The 27695-nt window shown below is 36.3% G+C and overlaps 1 protein-coding gene and 1 long non-coding RNA gene across 3 annotated transcripts in view; one reads left to right on the forward strand and one right to left on the reverse strand.

The window, feature by feature from the left end:
• The window catches only part of Arap2 (ArfGAP with RhoGAP domain, ankyrin repeat and PH domain 2), a 185735-nt gene that overhangs the window by 24111 nt on the left and 133929 nt on the right, over nucleotides 1-27695 (forward strand). For both annotated transcript variants that reach the window (XM_046423700.2, XM_046423699.2), the window contains exon 6: nucleotides 17139-17208. In XM_046423700.2, coding sequence (XP_046279656.1) covers nucleotides 17139-17208 — 70 coding nt within the window. The remainder of the gene's footprint in view (nucleotides 1-17138; nucleotides 17209-27695) is intronic.
• LOC124078690 (uncharacterized) overlaps nucleotides 1-27695 on the reverse strand; it is a 62532-nt gene that overhangs the window by 18236 nt on the left and 16601 nt on the right. The gene's annotated exons all lie outside the window — the stretch shown is intronic.

The raw sequence follows: 27695 nt of genomic DNA on the forward strand, positions 1-27695 counted from the left end.
GGTTTTTTCAGTTACTGCCCCTGCCCCACCCCTACTCATATTGTAGAGCCTTTCAGTGCAGTTGTGCAAGTGGTTTTATTTAGACATGAGAGTTGGGGGATATGTGCAGTGCAGCACTGCATTACTTTCTGAAAAGCAAAGTAAAGTAGAAAGTTATGAGCTCACATCTAGATTTCTTAATGTGAGCTTCCAACTTCACACCAAAATGTACTGTCCTGTGTCTCCCTTTGTAGCAAAGAAAAACAACACAGACTGAGTTAGCATTACTCAGCCCACACTGTTTGGATTTTGCTCATATCATAACAGTGTTCTGTTTGAGAATACAAAGCGTATTGTGGATAGGGAAAAGTATATCATTGTTAGATTTAGCTCTTCACTGTTACTGATATATTCTGATATTTCATTGTTGCTCAGAAATTCAAAGTCTTTTGAATGTTATACTTTTAAAACAGATTTATCATTTCAAATGTTTACAAAGAAACTTCTGTTCCTTAATACCTCACAGTGCTGAGAAATCTTGGGAGAGGGATTATATTTAATTAGAATTGTTTTATGGCATCTTGATTGTGGGATTTCTCATGAATTATTAGTTTAGGATTGAACCTCTTATGTTGAAATAGCTGATGTGGTAAGTTTGCACAGTATTGGCTTTCTCTACTATTCACCTGAAAATGTACTTCATTTCTATTGGACTTAGTTTGATCTAAAATAGTTCTACTAACATATAAAAAAATGTTAGAAGCAGCTGTTGATAACTAGTAGGAGCAGGATTTATATATCTTAAAATCAGAAAAAAACCCACAATCTTTATGGTTAGTAATAATATGGTTAATACTTTGTACAGTTGCATCCTTTTAAAAAATAACATTTGAATACATTGTACTGGTGTAATTCTTAGAATCAGTTATTATGTACCACTTCTTTCTGATCACATTATGATGATGAAGTAGTCTTGTGTGTGTATTTTCTACTTTTATTAGTTATCAATATAATTGGTAAATGCACATTTAAACGTCAAAAGCATTAGTCAGTTCTAGGGCATACACTGTTTTTAAAACAGTGAGCTTGAACATTGTCAGATCCTCCATTTCTGGATAATTTAAGTGTTGGGAAGATCCTGGTGCTGACGAGGGTATCCAGGGAAGAATCAGCACACTGATTGGCCTGGGCTAAATAATAGCATAAATAGCTCCAGGTACATTGTGAAAGTTTGAAAATATTTGGCCACTTCTGGGATGAATTAGAACATTTTCCTTTTTATCAGTACTTTGATTTTCTTTTTTTTTTTTTTTTTAATTTTTTATGGTTGGCTGTTCAAAACATTACATAGTTCTTGATATATCATATTTCACACTTTGATTCAAGTGGGTTATGAGCTCCCATTTTTACCCCATATACAGATTGCAGAATCACATCAGTTACACATCCATTGATTTACATATTGCCATACTAGTGTCTGTTGTATTCTGCTGCCTTTCCTATCCTCTACTATCCCCCCTCCCCTCCCCTCGCCTCCCCTCTTCTCTCTCTGCCCCCTCTACTGACATTCATTTGTCCCCCTTGTATTATTTTCCCCTTTCCCCTCACTTCCTCTTGTATGTACTTTTGTATAACTCTGAGGGTCTCCTTCCATTTCCATGCAATTTCCCTTCTCTCTCCCTTTCCCTCCCACCTCTCATCCCTGTTAAATGTTAATCTTCTTCTCATGCTCTTCGTCCCTACTCTGTTCTTAGTTACTCTCCTTATATCAAAGAAGACATTTGGCATTTGTTTTTTAGGGATTGGCTAGCTTCACTTAGCATAATCTGCTCTAATGCCATCCATTTCCCTGTAAATTCTATGATTTTGTCATTTTTTAATGCAGAGTAATACTCCATTGTGTATAAATGCCACATTTTTTTTTATCCATTTATCTATTGAAGGGCATCTAGGTCGGTTCCACAGTCTTGCTATTGTGAATTGTGCTGCTATGAACATCGATGTAGCAGTGTCCCTGTAGCATGCTCTTTTTAGGTCTTTAGGGAATAGACCAAGAAGGGAATAGCTGGGTCAAATGGTGGCTCCATTCCCAGCTTTCCAAGAAATCTCCATACTGCTTTCCAAATTGGCTGCACCAATTTGCAGTCCCACCAGCAATGTACAAGTGTACCCTTTTCCCCACATCCTCACCAGCACTTGTTGTTGTTTGACTTCATAATGGCTGCCAATCTAACTGGAGTGAGATGGTATCTTAGGGTGGTTTTGATTTGCATTTCTCTGACAGCTAGAGATGGTGAGCATTTTTTCATGTACTTGTTGATTGACTGTATGTCCTCCTCTGAGAAGTGTCTGTTCAGGTCCTTGGCCCATTTGTTGATTGGGTTGTTTGTTCTCTTATTGTCTAATTTTTTGAGTTCTTTGTATACTCTGGATATTAGGGCTCTATCTGAAGTGTGAGGAGTAAAGATTTGTTCCCAGGATGTAGGCTCCCTATTTACATCTCTTATTGTTTCTTTTGCTGAGAAAAAACTTTTTAGTTTGAGTAAGTCCCATTTGTTGATTCTAGTTATTAACTTTTGTGCTATGGGTGTCCTATTGAGGAATTTGGAGCCCGACCCCACAGACTGTAGATCGTAGCCAACTTTTTCTTCTATCAGACGGCGTGTCTCTGATTTGATATCAAGCTCCTTGATCCATTTTGAATTCACTTTTGTGCATGGCGAGAGAAAGGGATTCAGTTTCATTTTGTTGCATATGGATTTCCAGTTTTCCCAGCACCATTTGTTGAAGATGCTATCCTTCCTCCATTGCATGCTTTTAGCCCCTTTATCAAATATAAGATAGTTGTAGTTTTGTGGATTGTTTTCTGTGTCCTCTATTCTGTACCATTGGTCCACCCGCCTGTTTTGGTACCAGTACCATGCTGTTTTTGTTACTATTGCTCTGTAGTATAGTTTGAAGTCTGGTATCGCTATACCGCCTGATTCACACTTCCTGCTTAGCATTGTTTTTGCTATTCTGGGTCTTTTATTTTTCCATATAAATTTCATGATTGCTTTCTCTATTTCTACAAGAAATGCCGTTGGGATTTTGATTGGCATTGCATTAAACCTATAGAGAACTTTTGGTAATATCGCCATTTTGATGATGTTAGTTCTGCCTGTCCATGAACAGGGTATATTTTTCCATCTTCTAAGATCTTCTTCTATTTCTCTCTTTAGGGTTCTGTAGTTTTCATTGTATAAGTCTTTCACCTCTTTTGTTAGGTTGATTCCCAAGTATTTTATTTTTTTTGAAGATATTTTGAATGGAGTGGTTGTCCTCATTTCCATTTCAGAGGATTTGTCGCTGATATACAGGAATGCCTTTGATTTATGCGTGTTGATTTTATATCCTGCCACTTTGCTGAATTCATTTATTAGCTCTAATAGTTTCTTTGTAGACCCTTTTGGGTCTGCTAGGTATAGAATCATGTCATCTGCAAATAGTGATAATTTAAGTTCTTCTTTTCCTATTTTGATGCCTTTAATTTCTTTCGTCTGTCTAATTGCTCTGGCCAGTGTTTCGAGAACTATGTTAAACAGAAGTGGTGAGAGAGGGCATCCCTGTCTTGTTCCAGATTTTAGAGGGAATGCCTTCAATTTTTCTCCATTCAGAATGATGCTAGCCTGAGGCTTAGCATAGATTGCATTTACAATATTGAGGTATGTTCCTGTTATCCCTAGTTTTTCTAGAGTTTTGAACAAAAAGGGATGCTGTACTTTGTCGAATGCTTTTTCCGCATCTATCGAGATGATCATATGGTTCTTATTTTTAAGTCTATTGATGTGGTGAATAACATTTATTGATTTCCGTATATTGAACCAGCCTTGCATCCCAGGGATGAATCCTACTTGATCATGGTGCACAATTTTTTTTGATATGTTTTTGTATCCAATTCGCCAGAATTTTATTGAGGATTTTTGCATCTAGGTTCATTAGAGATATTGGTCTGTAGTTTTCTTTCTTTGAAGTGTCTTTGTCTGGTTTAGGTATCAGGGTGATGTTGGCCTCGTAGAATGAATTTGGAAGTTCTCCCTCTTTTTCTATTTCCTGAAGTAGCTTGAAAAGTATTGGTATTAGTTCCTCTTTAAAGGTTTTGTAAAACTCTGCTGTATACCCATCCGGTCCTGGGCTTTTCTTAGTTGGTAGTCTTTTGATGGTTTCTTCTATTTCCTCAATTGATATTGGTCTGTTTAGGTTGTCTATATCCTCCTGACTCAATCTGGGCAGATCATATGACTTAAGAAATTTATCGATGCCTTCACTATCTTCTAATTTATTGGAGTATAAGGATTCAAAATAATTTTTGATTATCTTCTGTATATCTGAAGTGTCTGTTGTGATATTGCCTTTTTCATCCCGTATGCTAGTAATTTGAGTTCTCTCTCTTCTTCTCTTCACTAGCATGGCTAAGGGTCTGTCGATTTTGTTTATTTTTTCAAAGAACCAACTTTTAGTTTTGTCAATTTTTTCAATTGTTTCTTTTGTTTCGATTTCATTAATTTCAGCTCTGATTTTAATTATTTCTTGCCTTCTACTTCTTTTGCTGTTGTTTTGCTCTTCTTTTTCTAGGATTTTGAGATGAAGTATGAGATCATTTATTTGTTGGTTTTTTCTTTTTTTAAGGAATGAACTCCAAGCAATGAATTTTCCTCTTAGAACTGCTTTCAATGTGTCCCATAGATTCCGATATGTTGTGTCAGTGTTTTCATTAATCTCTAAGAATTTTTTAATTTCCTCCTTGATGTCTTCTATAACCCATTGATCATTCAGTAACCTATTGTTCATTCTCCAAGTGATGTATTCTTTTTCCTTCCTTCTTTTATCGTTGATTTTCAGTTCCATTCCATTATGATCAGATAGGATGCATGGTATTATCTCTACTCCTTTGTATTGTCTAAGAGTTTCCCTGTGACATAATATATGATCTATTTTTGAGAAGGATCCATGTGGGGCTGAGAAAAAAGTGTAACTGCTTGATGTTGGGTGGTATATTCTATATATGTCAATTAAGTCTAGGTTATTAATTGTGTTATTGAGTTCTATAGTTTCCTTATTCAACTTTTGTTTGGAAGATCTGTCCAGTGGCGAGAGAGGTGTGTTGAAGTCTCCCATGATTATTGTATGGTGGTCTATTAGACTCTTGAACTTGAGAAGAGTTTGTTTGATGAACATAGCTGCACCATTGTTTGGGGCATATATATTTATGATTGTTATGTCTTGTTGGTGTATGGTTCCCTTAAGCAGTATGTAGTGTCCCTCTTTATCCCTTTTGATTAACTTGGGCTTGAAATCTATTTTATTTGATATGAGTATGGACACTCCTGCTTGTTTCCGAAGTCCATATGAGTGATATGATTTTTCCCAACCTTTCACCTTCAGCCTATGTATGTCTTTTCCTATCAAATGCGTCTCCTGTAGGCAGCATATTGTTGGGTCTTGTTTTGTGATCCATTCTACTAGCCTGTGTCTCTTGATTGGTGAGTTTAAGCCATTAACATTTAGGGTTATTATTGAGATATGGGTTGTTCTTCCAGCCATATTTGTTTATTTCTGTTACTAAACATGGTTTGTTTTCCTCTTTGATTATTTTTCCCCCCTTTACTGTCCTACCTCCCACTGTTGGTTTTCATTGTTATTTTCCATTTCCTCTTCCTGTAATGCTTTGGCGAAGATGTTTTGAAGAGATGGTTTTCTAGCTGCGAATTCTTTAAACTTTTGTTTATCGTGGAAGGTTTTAATTTCATCTTCCATCCTGAAGCTTAATTTCGCTGGAAACACAATTCTTGGTTGGAACCCATTTTCTTTCAGTGTTTGAAATATGTTATTCCAGGATCTTCTAGCTTTCAGAGTCTGTGTTGAAAGATCAGCTGTTATCCTGATTGGCTTACCCCTAAATGTGATCTGCTTCCTTTCTCTTGTAGCTTTTAAAATTCTCTCCTTATTCTGTATGTTGCGCATCTTCATTATAATGTGTCTAGGTGTGGGTCTCTTATGATTTTGCACATTCGGCGTCCTGTAGGCTTCTAGGATTTGGGATTCTGTCTCATTCTTCAAGTCTGGGAAGTTTTCTCGTATTATTTCATTGAATGGATTGCTCATTCCTTTGGTTTGGAGCTCTGTCCCTTCCTGTATCCCAATGACTCTTAAGTTTGGTCTCTTGATGTTATCCCATATTTCTTGGATGTTCTGCTAATGGTTTCTTAACAGTCTTGCTGAGCTGTCTATGTTCTTTTCAAGTTGAAATACTTTATCTTCATTGTCTGATGTTCTATCTTCTAAGTGTTCTACTCTGCTGGTAGTATTCTCCATTGAGTTTTTAAGTTGGTTTATTGCTTCCTGCATTTCTAGGATTTCTGTTTGTTTGTTTTTTATAACCTCTATCTCCCTGTATAGTTGATCTTTTGCTTCTTGCATTTGTTTATGTAATTCATTGTTGAAGTGATCTTTCATTGTCTGATTTTGCTGTCTGATATCATCCTTGAGACTCCAGATCATCTGAAGCATGTATATCCTGTATTCTTTATCTGACATTCCATCTGCTGCAGCTATTACCTCTTCTAACGTTGAGTTGACCTGCATTGCTTGTGGTCCTTTCTTTCCTTGTCTCTTCATACTGTTCGCGTTCCTTTCTACTTGGTGAAACTGTTGTGCTATTGAATTTTCCCCCTATATATTTATATTGGTCTTGTATAGTTGCAAAGTCTCCCTCGCAGGTGCGGGCGGCGGCTCTGTCCCTCCTCCAATTGGGGCAATGTGCCTACCACGCCGGCAGGCCACTGGGCCTGTTCTGCCGGTCGGTAGTAGGTCCGCCTACCTTGCAGGAGTGATTGGAAGCTCTGTCAGTACTTTGATTTTCTATGCCTTCTATTCTGAACCTGCCTAAGGTTAGATGCTCTAAGTTTTTTTTTTTTTTTTTTTTTAATTTATTTATGTGTTTCCATTTTATGGGAAATAGTTGAGTTTTCTTGCTTAAAAGTATTCTCCTGGATACTGGTGTGAATGCAAATAGGAACGTAAATGAAGAAAAAAAAAATTTCACCAAGAACTTTAAAAGCTCTTGTACATGATTGTATTGCTGTTACTTGAAAGAAGTACATGCAGTTTGGCTCCAAGCATGTATTTATTAGGTTCTAAGTAGAATCCAAAGTTTGCCCTTTTAAAATTGTCTCAGAGTGCCATTTTGAGGGTGTTTAAGGTCCTCCTTAAAGGGATGATTACCCATTCCTTAGTAGCAGTTTCTGAGTTTTGTTTAACTCATGACTATGTAATTCTTCATTGCTGGTGACACTGATTGAGATGGCATTCTGAATTGTATAGAGGAGGTGCCACAAGCTTTCCTATAAAGGTCCAAATAGTAAATATTTTAAGCCTTATAACCATAATGTTCTTTGTTGAAACTACTTTAATTGTAGCCTGAAATCAGATATTGATAACACATAAACCAGTAAATAAGGCAGTATTTCAATAACACTTTATTTATTAACATACATGGTAGACAAAATTTGGCTCATGGCCCATAAAAGCATAAGCCAGATTATATGTTTGTCTAAAATCTCATACGATAACCACTATATTTATCTTTCTTGGGATCCAAATAGAAAAATTTAACCTGATGGATCTCATGATAGGAGATTCCCTTTTTTTTTTTTCCTATTAAGTATAGAAGTAAGGAAGCAGGAGTTTTCCTTGGGGTCCTCTGTGCTTGCTCTTCTTTCTAGCTAAAATGCTGTTACCCCAGAGAGCATCATGGCTTGGACCTCAATGCTCTCAAATTCTTGCGTAATGTCTCCTTTGTACTTAAGCAGAAAAGAAGAAGAAGAAGAAAAAAACCCCTCAGCATTATTATAACTCTCCCTTTCCCCCACTGCTTTTTGATTACAATGTTCTTCTGTAGGGCTCATATGCTAGAAGATTTATTTATTTCATATAAGCTCCATAGGGACAGTCATGTACATTACTTTTGTTTACAACTCTATCCTTATCAGAAAATTACCTAGCACTAGGTAGATGCTTAGTGTTTTTTGTTGAATGAATCATTGAAAAACTTTATAAGATATTCTTTTAATTTTCTAAAATATGTTTTTATTTTCTAATATAAACTGCTACATTCAACACTATTAAGGGAATCTTTAGGTACCCGTAAGAGCAGTAGTAGGCATCAACACAGCAGGGAACTCTTGGTGTTTTTTTTTTTTTTTTTTTTAATAATTATGTTTCTCCCTCAAGGACATGTACATGACTAATCAAACTATAGTTTTTTTTTTTTGTTTTTTTTTTTTTTAAATAACCACACTCCAGTTTATACTTTTCTAAATAGTGATTGAAACTGTCTTCAGTCATGAGTGACATTAAACAAAATAATAAAATGCACAACCTGGACTTAACTTTTTACATGGCTGACTGTCTATTTGCTTTTGAAATGGAAGTGCCAGTTCTGAATTAATACGCAATATGTGATAACTGCCAACAATTTAGTTAAAAAATAATCGTATAATATCATGCAACAAAAGAAATACTGAAGTGCTTCCAGTTGAGTTTTATGAGAAATTATTTCAGTATTTGAATGACCTAATTACAGTACAGCTTGAGAGTATTGTTTTTAAAAAATTGTACGAAAGAAACTTGGTAAATGTTGAAGTTAGGTTTTTTTTTTTTTTTTTTTTTTTTTTTTACCAGTGTTTCAAACAGGTCAGAACAGATGAAAAACTTAATATATGATACTTTTTTTTAAGAATATCTCACTGGGTTTTGGTGCTTTATCTGCATCTTCCTGTAATTAATAATCTCAAGCTGTAAATAATAAACTCAAAGCTTTCAGATCTGTATAGATGCACATATGCATGATGCTATATAATTTATTCTGGCATACTCAAATACCTAACTCAGGGGAAAAATGCCAAGTGTTGCTGTAAAGAAAAGAGAACAAGATTATATAGCACCTCTTCCAGGAGATGTGTAGATTGGAATCTCCAAGAATGTCTGCGGTAGGAAATCTTTTTACATTTTTACTGAGCAATTCAAATCTTAAGCCTTTAACGGTAGTATACTATGCAGTCCTGGAAGATTTTTACCAGATCATTTATTTATTTCTATAACTTTTCTTTCTTTCTAGAATATTCTGATACTTTGGTATTGAACATCCTGCCCTGAAATACAGATAATAATCTTGATTTTTCATTTCTGCTGGCTGGGATGTCTTTTCAGTTGCATCGCCTAACCTTTTTTTGTATTTTACTATCCTGTATTTAATATAAAAAGTACTTTCTTTTGACTATTCTTCTTATAGCCTACTATTATCATTTCATGGATATGATATATTCTCTCCTTCTCTGAGGGTATTAGTACTTTTTTTGGATTTTTTTTTTTTCCCTGTAGAGTCAGCTACCTTCAATTTTTCTGGAAGGATTTCTTTCCCTGTCTTACGTTAGAGACATTTCCCTCCAATCTTTGGATAATCTTGGGGTGTTCAGTAATAATAAAGTAGAATAATTATAACAATGTACTGTAATAAAAGTTATTTGAAACTTATCAATTGCTTTTTTCTGGAATTTTTGATTTAATGTGTTTGAATCATGATTGACTACAGATAACCAAGTATGTGGAAAGCAAAAGCAAGGATAAGTGAGGACTACTGTATTTATTACCTCTATTTCCTGAGATCCTGTGGTTTTCCTCTTAATTTGTCTGCATTTTGGCTTAGCAGTTAGCTCTTTGAAGTTTTCCAAGTCAGTGCGTATTTTTCGTCTGCTTTCCTTCTAAATGGTGTTACAGTCTTCTCTGGTCAATGTTGATTTGAAGGTGTTTTAAAATATTTATTTTTTTAATCCTTTGATGCCTTTTAGAGAGGTTTGGGGAAGAGTAGAAGTAAATTGAAGTTTTAATTGATCATCTTAAGTGGAAGCTGGTTCATGTGGGATTTTTTAGAGGATGACTCCATAAAATAAGGGCATGTCAATCTTTTAACATAGATTTTCACATAGTATATCAAATAAGCACTAAGTTCTCTGTACATATTTAAAAAGTTCAATGTGGCACATTAAATTCAGGCTTCTGATGGAATTCTGTCCCTTGCGACAATATAGATGGACTCAGAGGATACTATGTTAAGTGAAATAAGCCAGGCACAGAAAGACAAACATTGCATGATTTTACTCATATGTGGAATCTAAATAGTTGATTTTATAGATATTGATAGTAGAATACAAGTTACCAATGGCTGGAGAGTGGGCATATGATCAAGGGGCACAGTGTTACAGTTAAATAGGAGGAATAAGCTATGGTGTTCTATGACCCAGAGGGGTGAAGATAATTGATAATAATACATATTTCAAAATAGAAGAGTGGAATTTGAATGCATTCAGTATAAAGAAATCTTATGTCTAAGGGATTGATATGCTCATTGCCCTGAGCTGATACATGAATCAGAACATCATGTTGTAGCTCATAAATGTGTACAAATAGTATGTTCAATCAAAAATAAAATTTAAAAATATAAAAGTTAATAAAATTTAGGGTTTATAACTGACTTCCAAAAGTCCTTTTAGCCCTGGGAATTTTATGTTAAATGCTTTCCTCTGCTGACTTAAAGGATTAGGTCTGCAGAGATGGAAGCTAGAATTGAATACAATATTCCTTTTGTGTTTGTTTTATTCCCCAAATCGTTTTATTCATATACCCTTGGAAGCTATTACTTTGTGTTGCTTAATAATGAAGAAATGCTATTAGAATAGAAAAGTGCAGATATTTAGAGATATTGGAGTGTTTTCTTGCCTCTCTATAAAATACTTAATCACTCATACTGCATAATTTAAAACCCTTATACTTAAAAGGGTAACTAAGTATCTTTTAAGTGTCTAATTAAAAGAGTAGATAAAATAAATAAAATAATTTAAAATAAGTAATTAGGTAAGCAAAAATCTGTACTGCAGAGATTGAATAGTAGTTCTAAAAAATGTTGGGTCTTGTTAGGGTCAGAAGAGAGAGAATAAGGAAGTTAGAAAATATGCTGTAGTTCTTCAAGGTTATATAAAAAAAGCAGATGAATTTGGAGTGATATGTTCTTATCTCTTTTTTTCTTTCGATTATTTAGAATAAGATTGTGCAGTATATTTGTGATGACTTAGATACCATGATTAATAAAGGCTATAAATTTGACCTTGCCATTGAGGTTCAGTGCAGTTGTGGTATTTTTAGAGGTGACAATTTGGTAACCTCTGGCAACTTAATATTCTTCAGCAAGCTGTTAGATTTGAAGGTATTTTTGTTAAGTTTAAATATGTAATTAAAAAAAAATCCTATTGGCATTTAGGTTTGAAATTAAACAGGAGTGCCTTTGTTTGAATACTTCATAAATAGAGATTTAAATTGGGTGTATTATACACTGTTGTTAAGAACGAATTTTTAAGATACACATTTTGAGAAACAAAAACTGACACCAGGTGGTGAAGCTGTTTTTATGAAAGCAGTTGAAACTTTACACCACCTGCCCTACCAGAGCTCAAGGGAAGAGTTTATAGAAATCCGTTCAATAATACTGCACAAGCCTTATAAATTATTCTTAAAAAAGCTTCTTGAAGAAATGTTTCCCTTCAGAACTCTAAAAACAAAATAAGATAAAACCCAGGCTAATGTGCTTCCTGTCTTATTTTACCTTTTTTCCTGAAGGAATTCTGAAGCACTTTTCAAAATTGAGCTCACATATAAAATGTGTAGGGGTCAAATGTTATTACTATCTAAAGGGATGTTGGGGATACTTTGCCTTAAATGTATTGGAGTCTTTTTTTGTGTAGTGGTTAAGAGTCTTTGGGAAGAGACTGCCTGGATTTGACTCCCATCACTAGTTGTGTGAGGTGGGCAAATTATTTAACCAACCAGGGGCTCTGTGCCTTCCTGTGTAAAGTGGGGGAAATCTTATTACTTTTCTCCTGTGACTGTTTGGAGGAATAAGTGAGTTAATATTTGTATGTGACTTGACACAGTGTCTGGAACTGTAAGTGCTCACTATTTTTATTACCAAGTGTAGTTTTTTATTGAGACTTTGAAACCTCTATAATAATGCATCATTATTTAAGATTTAGTTTGTATTGTGTGGCGTTGTCTTTATACTTTTTCGTTAAATAAAATTTAATGAAAAGGTATAATTTCAGAGAAAAGTTAAAATATTTGAACTATACCTCATAGTTTACTTATCAATCAGAGATAATTCCTATGGAATTGATGGACTAATAATGAGTAGACTTTCATAAATTCATGAATAGTTAACAGAAATAGTTAACAGAAATGTTGATTTTAAAAATTTAGACGTCGTTATCCAAAGTACATGTATGAAGACATGAATTGATGTGAACATACTTTATATATAAACAGAGGTATGAAAATTGTTCTTTATGTATAATAATAATTGTGATGCAAAAAAATTTAGTGTTCACTAATAGTTTTTAAAATAAAAATTTTACTTTGGAATTTAGAAGCAGAGAACTTCTCAAACTCTTCTTTTTATTACTTAGTTGAAGTTTTGGTTAATTTATAGGATTTACCAACATTAAATCCAAATTTCTATTTGCTAAAAAGGGGGATAATACTTTGAGAAAGGATGTAAGTATAAGCTCTTATCTTTAATCCACTAATTATTAGAATTCAGCACTGAAGTTCACTTGTAGAAAATAGCTGTTTAAAAGTTGACATATTTAATGAACAATACAGATTACTCAATGTTTACATTAATTACTTTTAGATAAATCTTAAATGGGTTATAGTGCATTTTAAAATAGGAAAGTACCAATGTATACAGTATGAATACTTGTAAATTTTTTCCCCAGATTTATGGAAATATGTTTGACAAAGATTGTGTATATTTGAAAAGTGTAGTGCAAAGATTTGATGCACATATTATACATGGTGAAATGATTACCACACACAAGACAATTAACATGTTTCCCAGAGTTATTCTTCCATTTTTGGGTGAGACCACTTAAGGTCTATTTTCTTCTTCTTCTTCTTTTTTTTTTTTTTTGTTTTTTTTTGGTACAAGGAATTAAACCCAAGGTTTTTTTTTTTTTTTTTACCACTGAGCCACATCCCCAACCCTTTTTTCATGTTTTCTTTTGAGACAGAGTTTTACTAAATTATTAGGGGCTTGCTAAGTTGCTGAGGTTGGTCTCAAAACTTGGAATCTTCCTGCCTTAGCTTTCTGAGTTGCTGTGATTACAGGTGTGTGCCACCACAGCTGACTAAGAAGTATACTGCTAGTAGATTTCAAGTATAAGATGTATCATTATTTATAGTCATCATAATGTACATTAGATACTCAGAACTTATAATTGAAAATTTAAAATCTCTTCTCTGTAATAATGCATCATTATTTCAGATCAAGTTTGTGTTGTGTAATAGTAGGAACTTAGACTAAGGTGACAATGTCTTTATATATTATCATTTTTTTAAAATGGTGAAAAAAATTAAGCCGTTAAATAAAATTTAAAGGAAAGGCATAACCTAGTTCAGAGAATACTCTTAAAACACTTAATGATGAGGAGTAATAGTATGTATTAACCAATATCACTATATTTATATTCTAAAATGTTGAACTTATAAAAACAGCAGAATAGTATCAGGGACTGAGGAATAGATGTATTGGGGAAAGATTGTTTAAATTTTTTTTTAAAGTCTAAAATGCATTTTAAAATTACTTCAAAACTAATGTCGAAATTCAAGCTTCCTATAGGTTCTCACTTTTTTCATTAATAACAAGATAGGTTTAGAAAATTTTTATTTTGTCATTAGAAAACCTTGATCTTTAGTATTTAGTAAAAAAACAAATGGCAAAATATTTTAGTACCCTTTTTCTCTATATTTACAAAGTGCGATTTTGAGTAAGCCTTTTTTCAATGAAAAATGTATTCATCATCTATTTTGTAATCATTATAATAAATATTAAGTATGTTTTATATGCCAGGAAGTATGGTAATCACAGATTTTACACAGATAAACAAAACAAATGGTTTCTGCACTCAATTCAAATTTTAATGGTAAGTGTCATTAAGTAAAGAAATGGAAAAGAAAAAAAAGGGGGCCTGAGCAACTGTGTTGGTCATGGATGATCATTTGGAGCAAATAACTTTTAAACTGAAAACTTGATGGTTAGAAGGTGCCTCCCATGTTCACAGTTGGAAGGGAATTTTGAGCAGAGAAAATGGTTTATGGGAAGTGCACCAGGCAAGAAAGGTCTAGACATAGAGGCCATGTGAGCAGATACCATCTACAGAGGAAGTGGCAGATTCTGATGGCTGACTGGATGAATGAATGCAGAAGTAACAGTTTGATGGTAGAATTGCAACATAGCACCCCCAACTACAGAAGGGTGATTCTTACAACTATTTTCCATATGTTTCTCATTGCATTTCTAGGGGCTGGCATTTGTCTTATTTACCTATCCCATCACAGATTACTAGACATATTTAATAACTTGTACAAATATTGAGTTTAAAATGGATGGGCATGTCAAATAGTTACCTGGCAGTAACTATGGTTACTGGTACCTGGTTGGAACAGTGATTTAGGAGCTAAGACTCTTTTAGAAAACTGAAGTTTTCTTGGGCTTTTCTCAAAGAGCCAAACGTAGCTAGACAAAATGGTGCATGTTTATATTCCCAGCTACTCAGGAGGCTGAGCTGGGAGGATCGAGAGTTCAGGTCACCCTGTGCAATATACCAACATCTCATCTCAAAACATACAAACCAAAAGCAGTGTCAAGAGCCAAGGTAAAGTGCGTCCTTTACATTATAGTGCCTGAGAAGGAGATGCAGCTCATAAATAGTAGCGATTTTGACCCCAAAGCCCAATAAATACTGCGCTGTCTTCCTTTTTACTTTCCTCATTCTTCTGAGGTTAGATTCTTAGATGATGCCTCAGACCTCAAGCTCACACTGTGGATAGAAAGCTTTATGAGTCCAATTAAAAGACTGCTAAGTAAGACATGTTAAGTTTCTGAACTTCTTTGCTTGATACTTTTGCACATTTAATTTTATTCTGAGTTTTCAGAAGTTTCTCTGTCTTTCCTGAAATGTTGAAAGATGCTAATTATTTATGAGTGCTGGGTGTTTAGGTATTCTTTTCATATCATCCTGCCCATGTTTCTTAAAGGACTATGCTTTGATTGCATTCTTATTCATTCAGTATATTCTCCTGGAGTGCCATATTTATCTGTGTGTTAGTTGTTGATCATGGAGAAGAAAACATTCTTGAAGTGGATCCTTGCAAGGCATAAAGACGAGTGTTAAGACTGACATTAATCAAGTGAGCTAATACATATGATCGAATTTGTGTTGAGAGCTAGAGGAAAGGTAGAAGGTGCTTTGAGAGAATAGCTTTGAGATCTGCTTTGGATTGAGTCACGAGGGAAGGCATTTCTGTGTGGATAGTTTAGGTGCAATTAGAAACATAAAAAGTTAGCAAAGGGAAGGGGAAGGGTAATGAAAGACCCCAAGGTCTTATCTCCTCCACAGATTTTGACCATTTTGATGTTCAAATGAAAGATGATATATGCTACTGAGCTCTAACTTAACCACTGTTTGTAAGGTGGGTGGAGGCCCCAATCAAAATCTTGATTTTCCAAGTTACTGTTGGTATTGTATAGGAAGTTGTATAGTTACCTGCCTTTTAAGTATAGCAGAGAGAAACAAGAACTGAGTGCAGAGTGATTAATTATGCAATATATAATTGTGTGTTTGCTTAATATTCTTTACCTTTTAATTTTTAATGCTGGGAATTTGAAGAACCCTCGGGTTGCTAGCAGAAGTAAAACTCAGATGTCTGTAACACAGTTGGATGTTGCAATGTGACAAAAACACATGACAGGCCAAGAGAAGTTAAGCAGCAAGAAGATGAGGGAATAAGGTAGAAAGTGGGCTGGGTGGGCAGTGTGGTTGTCTGATGTTAAGTTCCTTATGTGTTCTTACTACTTCAAGGTTCAGTGCTTACATGTGAAACTCATCTGCACTGATGAATTAAGACGTTTTCTCCATTTCATCAGAGTTGGTCTAATTTGATCTGGAGTGGCACATGTCTGCTAACTAAGGAGACTTGTTGTGCTTCACTTGAGTAATGGACGTGTAGCAGGGACACAGCCGGAAGACAAACTTTCCAGATGCCCGGAAGTTCTCTTTCTATCTTTAAATCTTCTGAAAGCCACAGGAAATTATATCACCTTGTATGAAATGTGTCAGAAAAGAGCAAAAGGAGAGACAGTATATATGGTTGATGTTTACATATTCACTTAGAAATGACTTTTTTAAAAACAGGAAGTTAGTTTCCATATGGTGTCTGTGTTAAAAGCTGAAAGTATCTGTATGGTATTAGTCCAGACTAAAAGCCTGTAGAGAACAGGATATTCACAGTCTGTGGATTGTCTGACTTAAGGGAAAGGAAATAAGCAAAACAAAAGACAAACCTAAGCAGAAGTAGTTCTTTATACCCCTCATTTAAAGTAAGAAAAATATGTTTTTTTAAACCTAAATAGGAAATGTTATTTATTATTTTGCCTTTGTTTTCTCACATCAAAAACCATTTTAAAATTGCATCTGCCTTTCATATGATCCTCTTTTGAAAAATACAGAAGTTTCACTGAATTTTGAGTGACTGTAAATGATTATTTTTTGACAGGGCTTTCCCTATCGTATTTAGTCAAAATATAATAATTTATGTAAATTCAGGTAAGAAGGCTTTGCTAGTTTTGCAAACTATTATTCATCCACCAAAGCAAAAATCAAGGCAAAATAAGTGTATAAGCTATATGAGAGATGAAAGTTTTATGTATTACCTTCATTTAAAGATTATCTCCATTGATGGAAGTGGTTTTGATGATAATGTTTGTGACTACACTTGGTTTTGCACTTAACATTATCATTAAAAAAAAAAGCTATGTCAGCTAATTAGAAAGTGTTGTTATACATTTGTTGATTCTATGTTCCGTTGCCCAAACTGTACTATCATAGCCTATTTTTGTATACACTGCTCAACAGTAGAGATGGATTGCACTCAGCATAGCTACACTACAAATGTATTTAAAAATCCAAGTTCATGCTACTTAAATGTAAATAAAAATTTCATGTGTTTTACAGAAAACGCATGTTTCAGAAGAGATGGGTGAAATTTGATGGCCTTAGCATTTCTTACTACAATAATGAAAGGGTAAGTACATTTTACAGTTTTTTTCAAAGATTGTTTTATGCATACTGTTTGTCAGTAAACTAAGCAAGTGGTTTGATTTTTAAGAAATGGAGATGGAGTATCTACATGAAAAGATTTGTAATATGATAAAACACAATTCTATTCCATTCATATATAACTTTTTGTTGACATATAAAATTGAGATTTTTTTATTGATGTATTTAACAGTGATTTACAGAGTATCTTCTACAAACCATGGGAAATGCTATCAGCAGTGAAAAGGTGGGGAAGAAATCGCCTTTTTCCTAGACTGCACCAAGGAATGTTTACAAACCACTCTTTTAATTAGCAAATGGAAAGATAAGGAGCAGTTGCTTCATGCTGTGGGAGTGAGAGGGGTTTACAGAAACTAGGGAGAAGGAGATTGATCTGCAGAGAGAATAGTGAGATGCTCAGATGGGAAAGTGTGGACCCTAGCACTGAAGGCATGGTTTTCCCTGATTTGAATATGCATGGGAGACTTATGGGAGAGGAAGCTGGGGTAGTTGTTTAAGGTAGAGTTCATTGAAAGTCTTGACTACTAGATGAAATGGTTACAGTGTTTTCTTTTGGCAATTAAGTCTTAATGACATGGCAGAACTCTTGAGCATGTCTTCTTAGGTATGGGAATATCCTTAGGAGTTGTTGGGGTTTAGTGTCATTATATCTACATTTTTCCAAATGTTACCTATTTACATTTTTAAATGTATGCATTTATTCATACATATGTAGTTAAAATATTCTGGAGATGTATATATAATGTGGATTCAATCATCTGCGGATCAACAATATTTTAAAAAATTGCATCTGTACTCAACATGTATAGACTTTTAAAAAAATTCCCTTAATTATATAGTTTAACAACTCCTTAGTAGCAGTTATACTATATGAGGTATTATAAGTAACCTGGAGATGATTTAAAGTGAACTAAAGGATGTACATAAGTTACATGCAAATTCCATACCATTTTATTTAAGAAACTTAAGCATCTGCAGGGATTTCTGGAACAAGTACCCCTCAGATACTGAGAAACAAATATTATTAAATCTATTAGAGTACCCATGGTATTTCCCGTTTAGCATCTCTTTGTTTGGAAATTTCCTTAATAAAAAGTTTGGAGCTAATAAGCCATATTTTTAGTTCATTAAAATTAGATAATTTTTAATCTTAAATACATCCCTTCTCTTTAACATTTTATTTTTAAGACTTAGCCATATTCTCTTATTTATAGCTTCTGATCTGTCATTTTTTCCTCATGATTTGGTGATTTCCACTGCCCAGCATTGGTGATACTGGTGGCATGAATAGAGACTTCACATACTACTTCTTTAGTGCTGCAAGCAGATGAGTATATGTTTTTTAACACCAAGTGGCACATACTGAGATGTAGTGCACACTGCCTGATGTAATACTGACACTAAAGGAAGGTTTAGAGAAGCGTCAGTTTTTTGGCTTCACTTTCAGTTATGCAGGTAGAGCATCAGCAGGTTCAGGAACACCTCTGGAGGTTTGCAAGATGGTTGGATTTTTTTTTTTTTTTAACTGGATGTCTGCTTTAGCTGCTGTTTCTAGCTTAGTAGTACGTTGGACAGTTGTCCCAATTTCTGTGCTATAGTGAGCACAGTGTAGATTCTACATCTGATGGAGTCTGACTTTTGGTTTTCTTTGGCACCTATGCCCTTACCTGGTTTACCCATGCTCTTTTCTGGTTTGATTGAAGGAAAACTCTTCAAGAATGAGACAGGCTTCCATGCTGTGAGGTATTCTTATTCTCATTTGAGAGAGAATTTCTAGAAACTGTGTGTAACTGGACAGTATTCCCTCTCTGTTTGTCTTTTCAGAGTCAGCTGAAAGGAAGAGGGCTTGTCATATTTTTAGATACTGATGCAATAAAAATGATACAGTCTTCATTTGAAATTGAGATAACTTTTTTAAATGGGTTACTGAAAATCTTTGAGCTTAATACTAATTTAAAAAAGAAATCAAGTTGTTGCTTGTTATGGCATTTCACCCATCTACTGTCCAGATGAAGGGTTTGTATTTGGCAAAATACAGAAACACTGGGGTGAGTGTTTCATGAAAGGAGGGACAGTTTGTGCTGTGCCCCTTCTGACAGAAGGCAAGTATAGGGGTGGCTTAGCTACTTTCCTGGCTTCACAAGTTTAGCTGCTATGTGAATAGACATTTGGGTCTTTTTAAGTCTGAATGTGCACTGGAGGAGCAAGTGGCTGGGTGCTGAGGAGACAGCGTGCAGAGGTGCCTGTTTTCCTGGTTGTCTTTCACTTTCCTCAGTATTGCCCAATCAAGCCTCTGCAAGAACTTGTCCAGCAAAAGAAACAATAAGAGAGGTAAATAGGGAGCCTACACCCTGGGAACAAATCTTTACTCCTCACACTTCAGATAGAGCCCTAATATCCAGAGTATACAAAGAACTCAAAAAATTAGACAATAAGAGAACAAACAACCCAATCAACAAATGGGCCAAGGACCTGAACAGACACTTCTCAGAGGAGGACATACAGTCAATCAACAAGTACATGAAAAAATGCTCACCATCTCTAGCTGTCAGAGAAATGCAAATCAAAACCACCCTAAGATACCATCTCACTCCAGTAAGATTGGCAGCCATTATGAAGTCAAACAACAACAAGTGCTGGCGAGGATGTGGGGAAAAGGGTACACTTGTACATTGCTGGTGGGACTGCAAATTGGTGCGGCCAATTTGGAAAGCAGTATGGAGATTTCTTGGAAAGCTGGGAATGGAGCCACCATTTGACCCAGCTATTCCCCTTCTTGGTCTATTCCCTAAAGACCTAAAAAGAGCATGCTACAGGGACACTGCTACATCGATGTTCATAGCAGCACAATTCACAATAGCAAGACTGTGGAACCGACCTAGATGCCCTTCAATAGACGAATGGATAAAAAAAATGTGGCATTTATACACAATGGAGTATTACTCTGCATTAAAAAATGACAAAATCATAGAATTTGCAGGGAAATGGATGGCATTAGAGCAGATTATGCTAAGTGAAGCTAGCCAATCCCTAAAAAACAAATGCCAAATGTCTTCTTTGATATAAGGAGAGTAACTAAGATCAGAGTAGGGATGAAGAGCATGAGAAGAAGATTAACATTTAACAGGGATGAGAGGTGGGAGGGAAAGGGAGAGAAAAGGGAAATTGCTTGGAAATGGAAGGAGACCCTCAGGGTTATACAGTGGAGGGGGTAGAGAGAGAGGAGGGGAGGGGAGGGGAGAGGTGGGGAGGGGGGATGGTGGAGGATGGGAAAGGCAGCGGAGCACAACAGACACTAGTATGGCAGTATGTAAATCAATGGATGTGTAACTGATGTGATTCTGCAATCTGTGTATGGGGTGAAGGTGGGAGTTCATAACCCACTTGAATCAAAGTGTGGAATATGATATGTCAAGAAATTTGTAATGTTTTGAACAACCAACAATAAAAAATAAAAAAAAAAAAAGAACTTGTCCATTTTATTTTATAACAAGGCATCATCCCCGTGGCTGTCATATCTTATCCCTGCCAAGTACTCTCACTTACCTTCATTCTTACTGTGGCGAGGGCAGAATTACCCTGTGGTTGTTTCATTGTCTCAATGTGGTAGATAAATGACAAAGTTGACCTAGATAACTGTGTGTTACAGGCTCAAAGGATGCAATTTTTTTTCCTTAAAGAAAAATTTTATACTCTGAAAAATGCAGGCATTTTGAGCCTGTTGTCCTTTGAGTACTTTTGTTTCTATGTTATCTTTTTCTTGTGATGTAACAAAAGAAACATAAAAACAACTCTACAGTGTTAAAAATTTAGAAGACTTATCTTGGGATTTCATAGTAGATTATAAATGAGCAGTTAGACAGACCTGTGACAGCCTGGCGGGTCAGGCCCAGTGGCCTGCCAGTGTGGTACACACGTCACCCCAACTGGAGTAGGGGCAGAGCAGATCCTTCTCCCACGCCCGGATCAGGCCCTGCCGGTGTGGTGGTCATGTGACCCCAATTGGAGTGGGGGCGGAGCGGAACCGCCACCCGTGCCCGCAGGGTGAGCAGACCTGTGACCAACCTGCAGATCAGGCCCAGGGGTCCGCAGGCGTGGTAGAAGGGGCAGGGCAGATCCGCCGCCCGCGCCTCCAAGGTAGGCAGACCTGCAACAGACCGGCGGATCAGGCCCAGGAGCCTGCCGGCGTGGTACACACACCACCCTAATTGGAGTAGGGGCAGAGCAGAGTCGCCGCCCGTTCCAGGAACAGGCCCAGCGTCCGGCAGGCGGGATAGTCACGACACCCCAATTGGAGTAGGGGCAGAGCAGAGCCTCCACCCGTGCCCGAAAGGTGGGCAGATCTGCGACCGACCAGCGGGACAGGCCCAGTGGCCTGCCGGTACGACAGACACTTCACCCCATTTGGAGTAGGGGCAGAGTAGAGCCGCCGCCCGCGCCTGCAGGGTAGGCAAACCTGCAACCGACCGGCGGATCAGGCCCGGTGGCCTGCCGGCGTGGTACACTCGTCACCCCAATTGGAGTAGGGGCAGAACAGAGCCGCCGCCAGCGCCCAGAACAGTCCCAGTGACCTGCCGGCGTGGTAGCCACGACACCCCAATTGGAATAAGGAGAGAGCAGAGCCGCCGCCCACGCCTGCAGGAAAGATACGCAAGCAGTATGAAAAGACAAGGAAAGAAAGGACCACAAGCAATGCAGGTCAACGCAACTTTAGAAGAGGTAACAGCTGCAGCAGATGGAATGTCAGATAAAGAATTCAGGATATACATGCTTCAGATGATCTGGAGTATCAAGGAAGACATTAAACAGCAAAATCAGACAATGAAAGATCACTTCGACAATGAATTACGCAAACAAATCCAGGAAGCAAAGGATCAACTATACAGGGAGATAGAGGTTATAAAAAACAAACAAACAGAAATCCTAGAAATGCAGGAAGCAATAAACCAACTTAAAAACTCAATGGAGAATACTACCAGCAGAGTAGAACACTTAGAAGATAGAACATCAGACAATGAAGACAAAGTATTTCAACTGGAAAAGAACATAGACAGTTCAGCAAGACTGTTAAGAAACCATGAGCAGAACATCCAAGAAATATGGGATAACATTAAGAGACCAAACTTAAGAGTCATTGGGATACAGGAAGGTACAGAGCTCCAAACCAAAGGAATGAGCAGTCTATTCAATGAAATAATAGGGGAAAACTTCCCAGACTTGAAGAATGAGACAGAATCCCAAATTCTAGAAGCCTACAGGACGCCGAATGTGCAAAATCATAAGAGATCCACACCTAGACACATTATAATGAAGATGCGCAACATACAGAATAAGGAGAGAATTTTAAAAGCTACAAGAGAAAGGAAGCAGATCACATTTAGGGGTAAGCCAATCAGGATAACAGCTGATCTTTCAACACAGACTCTGAAAGCTAGAAGATCCTGGAATAACATATTTCAAACACTGAAAGAAAATGGGTTGCAACCAAGAATTGTGTTTCCAGCGAAATTAAGCTTCAGGATGGAAGATGAAATTAAAACCTTCCACGATAAACAAAAGTTTAAAGAATTCGCAGCTAGAAAACCATCTCTTCAAAACATCTTCGCCAAAGCATTACAGGAAGAGGAAATGGAAAATAACAATGAAAACCAACAGTGGGAGGTAGGACAGTAAAGGTGGGAAAAATAATCAAAGAGGAAAACAAACCATGTTTAGTAACAGAAATAAACAAATATGGCTGGAAGAACAACCCATATCTCAATAATAACCCTAAATGTTAATGGCTTAAACTCACCAATCAAGAGACACAGGCTAGTAGAATGGATCACAAAACAAGACCCAACAATATGCTGCCTACAGGAGACGCATTTGATAGGAAAAGACATACATAGGCTGAAGGTGAAAGGTTGGGAAAAATCATATCACTCATATGGACTTCGGAAACAAGCAGGAGTGTCCATACTCATATCAAATAAAATAGATTTCAAGCCCAAGTTAATCAAAAGGGATAAAGAGGGACACTACATACTGCTTAAGGGAACCATACACCAACAAGACATAACAATCATAAATATATATGCCCCAAACAATGGTGCAGCTATGTTCATCAAACAAACTCTTCTCAAGTTCAAGAGTCTAATAGACCACCATACAATAATCATGGGAGACTTCAACACACCTCTCTCGCCACTGGACAGATCTTCCAAACAAAAGTTGAATAAGGAAACTATAGAACTCAATAACACAATTAATAACCTAGACTTAATTGACATATATAGAATATACCACCCAACATCAAGCAGTTACACTTTTTTCTCAGCCCCACATGGATCCTTCTCAAAAATAGATCATATATTATGTCACAGGGAAACTCTTAGACAATACAAAGGAGTAGAGATAATACCATGCATCCTATCTGATCATAATGGAATGGAACTGAAAATCAACGATAAAAGAAGGAAGGAAAAAGAATACATCACTTGGAGAATGAACAATAGGTTACTGAATGATCAATGGGTTATAGAAGACATCAAGGAGGAAATTAAAAAATTCTTAGAGATTAATGAAAACACTGACACAACATATCGGAATCTATGGGACACATTGAAAGCAGTTCTAAGAGGAAAATTCATTGCTTGGAGTTCATTCCTTAAAAAAAGAAAAAACCAACAAATAAATGATCTCATACTTCATCTCAAAATCCTAGAAAAAGAAGAGCAAAACAACAGCAAAAGAAGTAGAAGGCAAGAAATAATGAAAATCAGAGCTGAAATTAATGAAATCGAAACAAAAGAAACAATTGAAAAAATTGACAAAACTAAAAGTTGGTTCTTTGAAAAAATAAACAAAATCGACAGACCCTTAGCCATGCTAGTGAAGAGAAGAAGAGAGAGAACTCAAATTACTAGCATACGGGATGAAAAAGGCAATATCACAACAGACACTTCAGATATACAGAAGATAATCAAAAATTATTTTGAATCCTTATACTCCAATAAATTAGAAGATAGTGAAGGCATCGATAAATTTCTTAAGTCATATGATCTGCCCAGATTGAGTCAGGAGGATATAGACAACCTAAACAGACCAATATCAATTGAGGAAATAGAAGAAACCATCAAAAGACTACCAACTAAGAAAAGCCCAGGACCGGATGGGTATACAGCAGAGTTTTACAAAACCTTTAAAGAGGAACTAATACCAATACTTTTCAAGCTACTTCAGGAAATAGAAAAAGAGGGAGAACTTCCAAATTCATTCTACGAGGCCAACATCACCCTGATACCTAAACCAGACAAAGACACTTCAAAGAAAGAAAACTACAGACCAATATCTCTAATGAACCTAGATGCAAAAATCCTCAGTAAAATTCTGGCGAATTGGATACAAAAACATATCAAAAAAATTGTGCACCATGATCAAGTAGGATTCATCCCTGGGATGCAAGGCTGGTTCAATATACGGAAATCAATAAATGTTATTCACCACATCAATAGACTTAAAAATAAGAACCATATGATCATCTCGATAGATGCGGAAAAAGCATTCGACAAAGTACAGCATCCCTTTTTGTTCAAAACTCTAGAAAAACTAGGGATAACAGGAACATACCTCAATATTGTAAATGCAATCTATGCTAAGCCTCAGGCTAGCATCATTCTGAATGGAGAAAAATTGAAGGCATTCCCTCTAAAATCTGGAACAAGACAGGGATGCCCTCTCTCACCACTTCTGTTTAACATAGTTCTCGAAACACTGGCCAGAGCAATTAGACAGACGAAAGAAATTAAAGGTATCAAAATAGGAAAAGAAGAACTTAAATTATCACTATTTGCAGATGACATGATTCTATACCTAGCAGACCCAAAAGGGTCTACAAAGAAACTATTAGAGCTAATAAATGAATTCAGCAAAGTGGCAGGATATAAAATCAACACGCATAAATCAAAGGCATTCCTGTATATCAGCGACAAATCCTCTGAAATGGAAATGAGGACAACCACTCCATTCAAAATATCTTCAAAAAAAATAAAATACTTGGGAATCAACCTAACAAAAGAGGTGAAAGACTTATACAATGAAAACTACAGAACCCTAAAGAGAGAAATAGAAGAAGATCTTAGAAGATGGAAAAATATACCCTGTTCATGGATAGGCAGAACTAACATCATCAAAATGGCGATATTACCAAAAGTTCTCTATAGGTTTAATGCAATGCCCATCAAAATCCCAACGGCATTTCTTGTAGAAATAGAGAAAGCAATCATGAAATTTATATGGAAAAATAAAAGACCCAGAATAGCAAAAACAATGCTAAGCAGGAAGTGTGAATCAGGCGGTATAGCGATACCAGACTTCAAACTATACTACAGAGCAATAGTAACAAAAACAGCATGGTACTGGTACCAAAACAGGCGGGTGGACCAATGGTACAGAATAGAGGACACAGAAAACAATCCACAAAACTACAACTATCTTATATTTGATAAAGGGGCTAAAAGCATGCAATGGAGGAAGGATAGCATCTTCAACAAATGGTGCTGGGAAAACTGGAAATCCATATGCAACAAAATGAAACTGAATCCCTTTCTCTCGCCATGCACAAAAGTGAATTCAAAATGGATCAAGGAGCTTGATATCAAATCAGAGACACGCCGTCTGATAGAAGAAAAAGTTGGCTACGATCTACATACTGTGGGGTCGGGCTCCAAATTCCTCAATAGGACACCCATAGCACAAAAGTTAATAACTAGAATCAACAAATGGGACTTACTCAAACTAAGAAGTTTTTTCTCAGCAAAAGAAACAATAAGAGAGGTAAATAGGGAGCCTACATCCTGGGAACAAATCTTTACTCCTCACACTTCAGATAGAGCCCTAATATCCAGAGTATACAAAGAACTCAAAAAATTAGACAATAAGAGAACAAACAACCCAATCAACAAATGGGCCAAGGACCTGAACAGACACTTCTCAGAGGAGGACATACAGTCAATCAACAAGTACATGAAAAAATGCTCACCATCTCTAGCTGTCAGAGAAATGCAAATCAAAACCACCCTAAGATACCATCTCACTCCAGTAAGATTGGCAGCCATTATGAAGTCAAACAACAACAAGTGCTGGCGAGGATATGGGGAAAAGGGTACACTTGTACATTGCTGGTGGGACTGCAGATTGGTGCAGCCAATTTGGAAAGCAGTATGGAGATTTCTTGGAAAGCTGGGAATGGAACCACCATTTGACCCAGCTATTCCCCTTCTAGGTCTATTCCCTAAAGACCTAAAAAGAGCATGCTACAGGGACACTGCTACATCGATGTTCATAGCAGCACAATTCACAATAGCAAGACTGTGGAACCAACCTAGATGCCCTTCAATAGACGAATGGATAAAAAAAATGTGGCATTTATACACAATGGAGTATTACTCTGCATTAAAAAATGACAAAATCATAGAATTTACAGTGAAATGGATGGCATTAGAGCAGATTATGCTAAGTGAAGCTAGCCAATCCCTAAAAAACAAATGCCAAATGTCTTCTTTGATATAAGGAGAGTAACTAAGATCAGAGTAGGGACGAAGAGCAGGAGAAGAAGATTAACATTTAACAGGGATGAGAGGTGGGAGGGAAAGGGAGAGAGAAGGGAAATTGCATGGTAATGGAAGGAGACCCTCAGGGTTATACAGTGGAGGGGGTAGAGAGAGAGGAGGGGAGGGGAGGGGAGAGGTGGGGAGGGGGGATGGTGGAGGATGGGAAAGGCAGCGGAGCACAACAGACACTAGTATGGCAATATGTAAATCAATGGATGTGTAACTGATGTGATTCTGCAATCTGTGTATGGGGTGAAGGTGGGAGTTCATAACCCACTTGAATCAAAGTGTGGAATATGATATGTCAATAAATTTGTAATGTTTTGAACAACCCACAATAAAAAATTAAATAAAAAAAATAAATGAGCAGTTAGAGAAACTACAACTTCTTGAGGTTCATTGATATAGAATTTATCTTAAGCATGTTTTGATCACTTCTAGGAACTTTTCTCCCCCTATTTTACTATTACTCCATTGGAAGTGCATATATATTTAAAATTTTAATTGTACCTTTTTAAGTAAATAATATATCCTTTATTTGTTTTTATGTGGTACTGAGGATTGAACCTAGGGCCTCACCTGTGCTAGGCAAGCACTCTGCCACTGAGCTACAGCTCCACCCCCATTACCTATTCAAATTAATACCAATGTGTGAACATGTAGGTTATTTTTTTAAGGAATTATTTTTTTAATCTCTTTGAAGAGATCTGATAGAATCTCCTTTTTTATTGCTATTTCACTCTCTACATTGCTGCTTGATTTTTTTTACTGAAAAGTGGTTTAAAGGTAACATTAAACAGTTAATTTATTCCATTTGGGACATATGCCATAAACTACTGTAATTCCCTATGCAACCTAA

Source organism: Marmota monax, unplaced genomic scaffold (assembly GCF_021218885.2).
Source record: "Marmota monax isolate L192 unplaced genomic scaffold, Marmota_monax_Labrador192_F-V1.1 WCK01_AAM20220418_F8-fsc00009, whole genome shotgun sequence".
NCBI lineage: Eukaryota > Metazoa > Chordata > Mammalia > Rodentia > Sciuridae > Marmota > Marmota monax.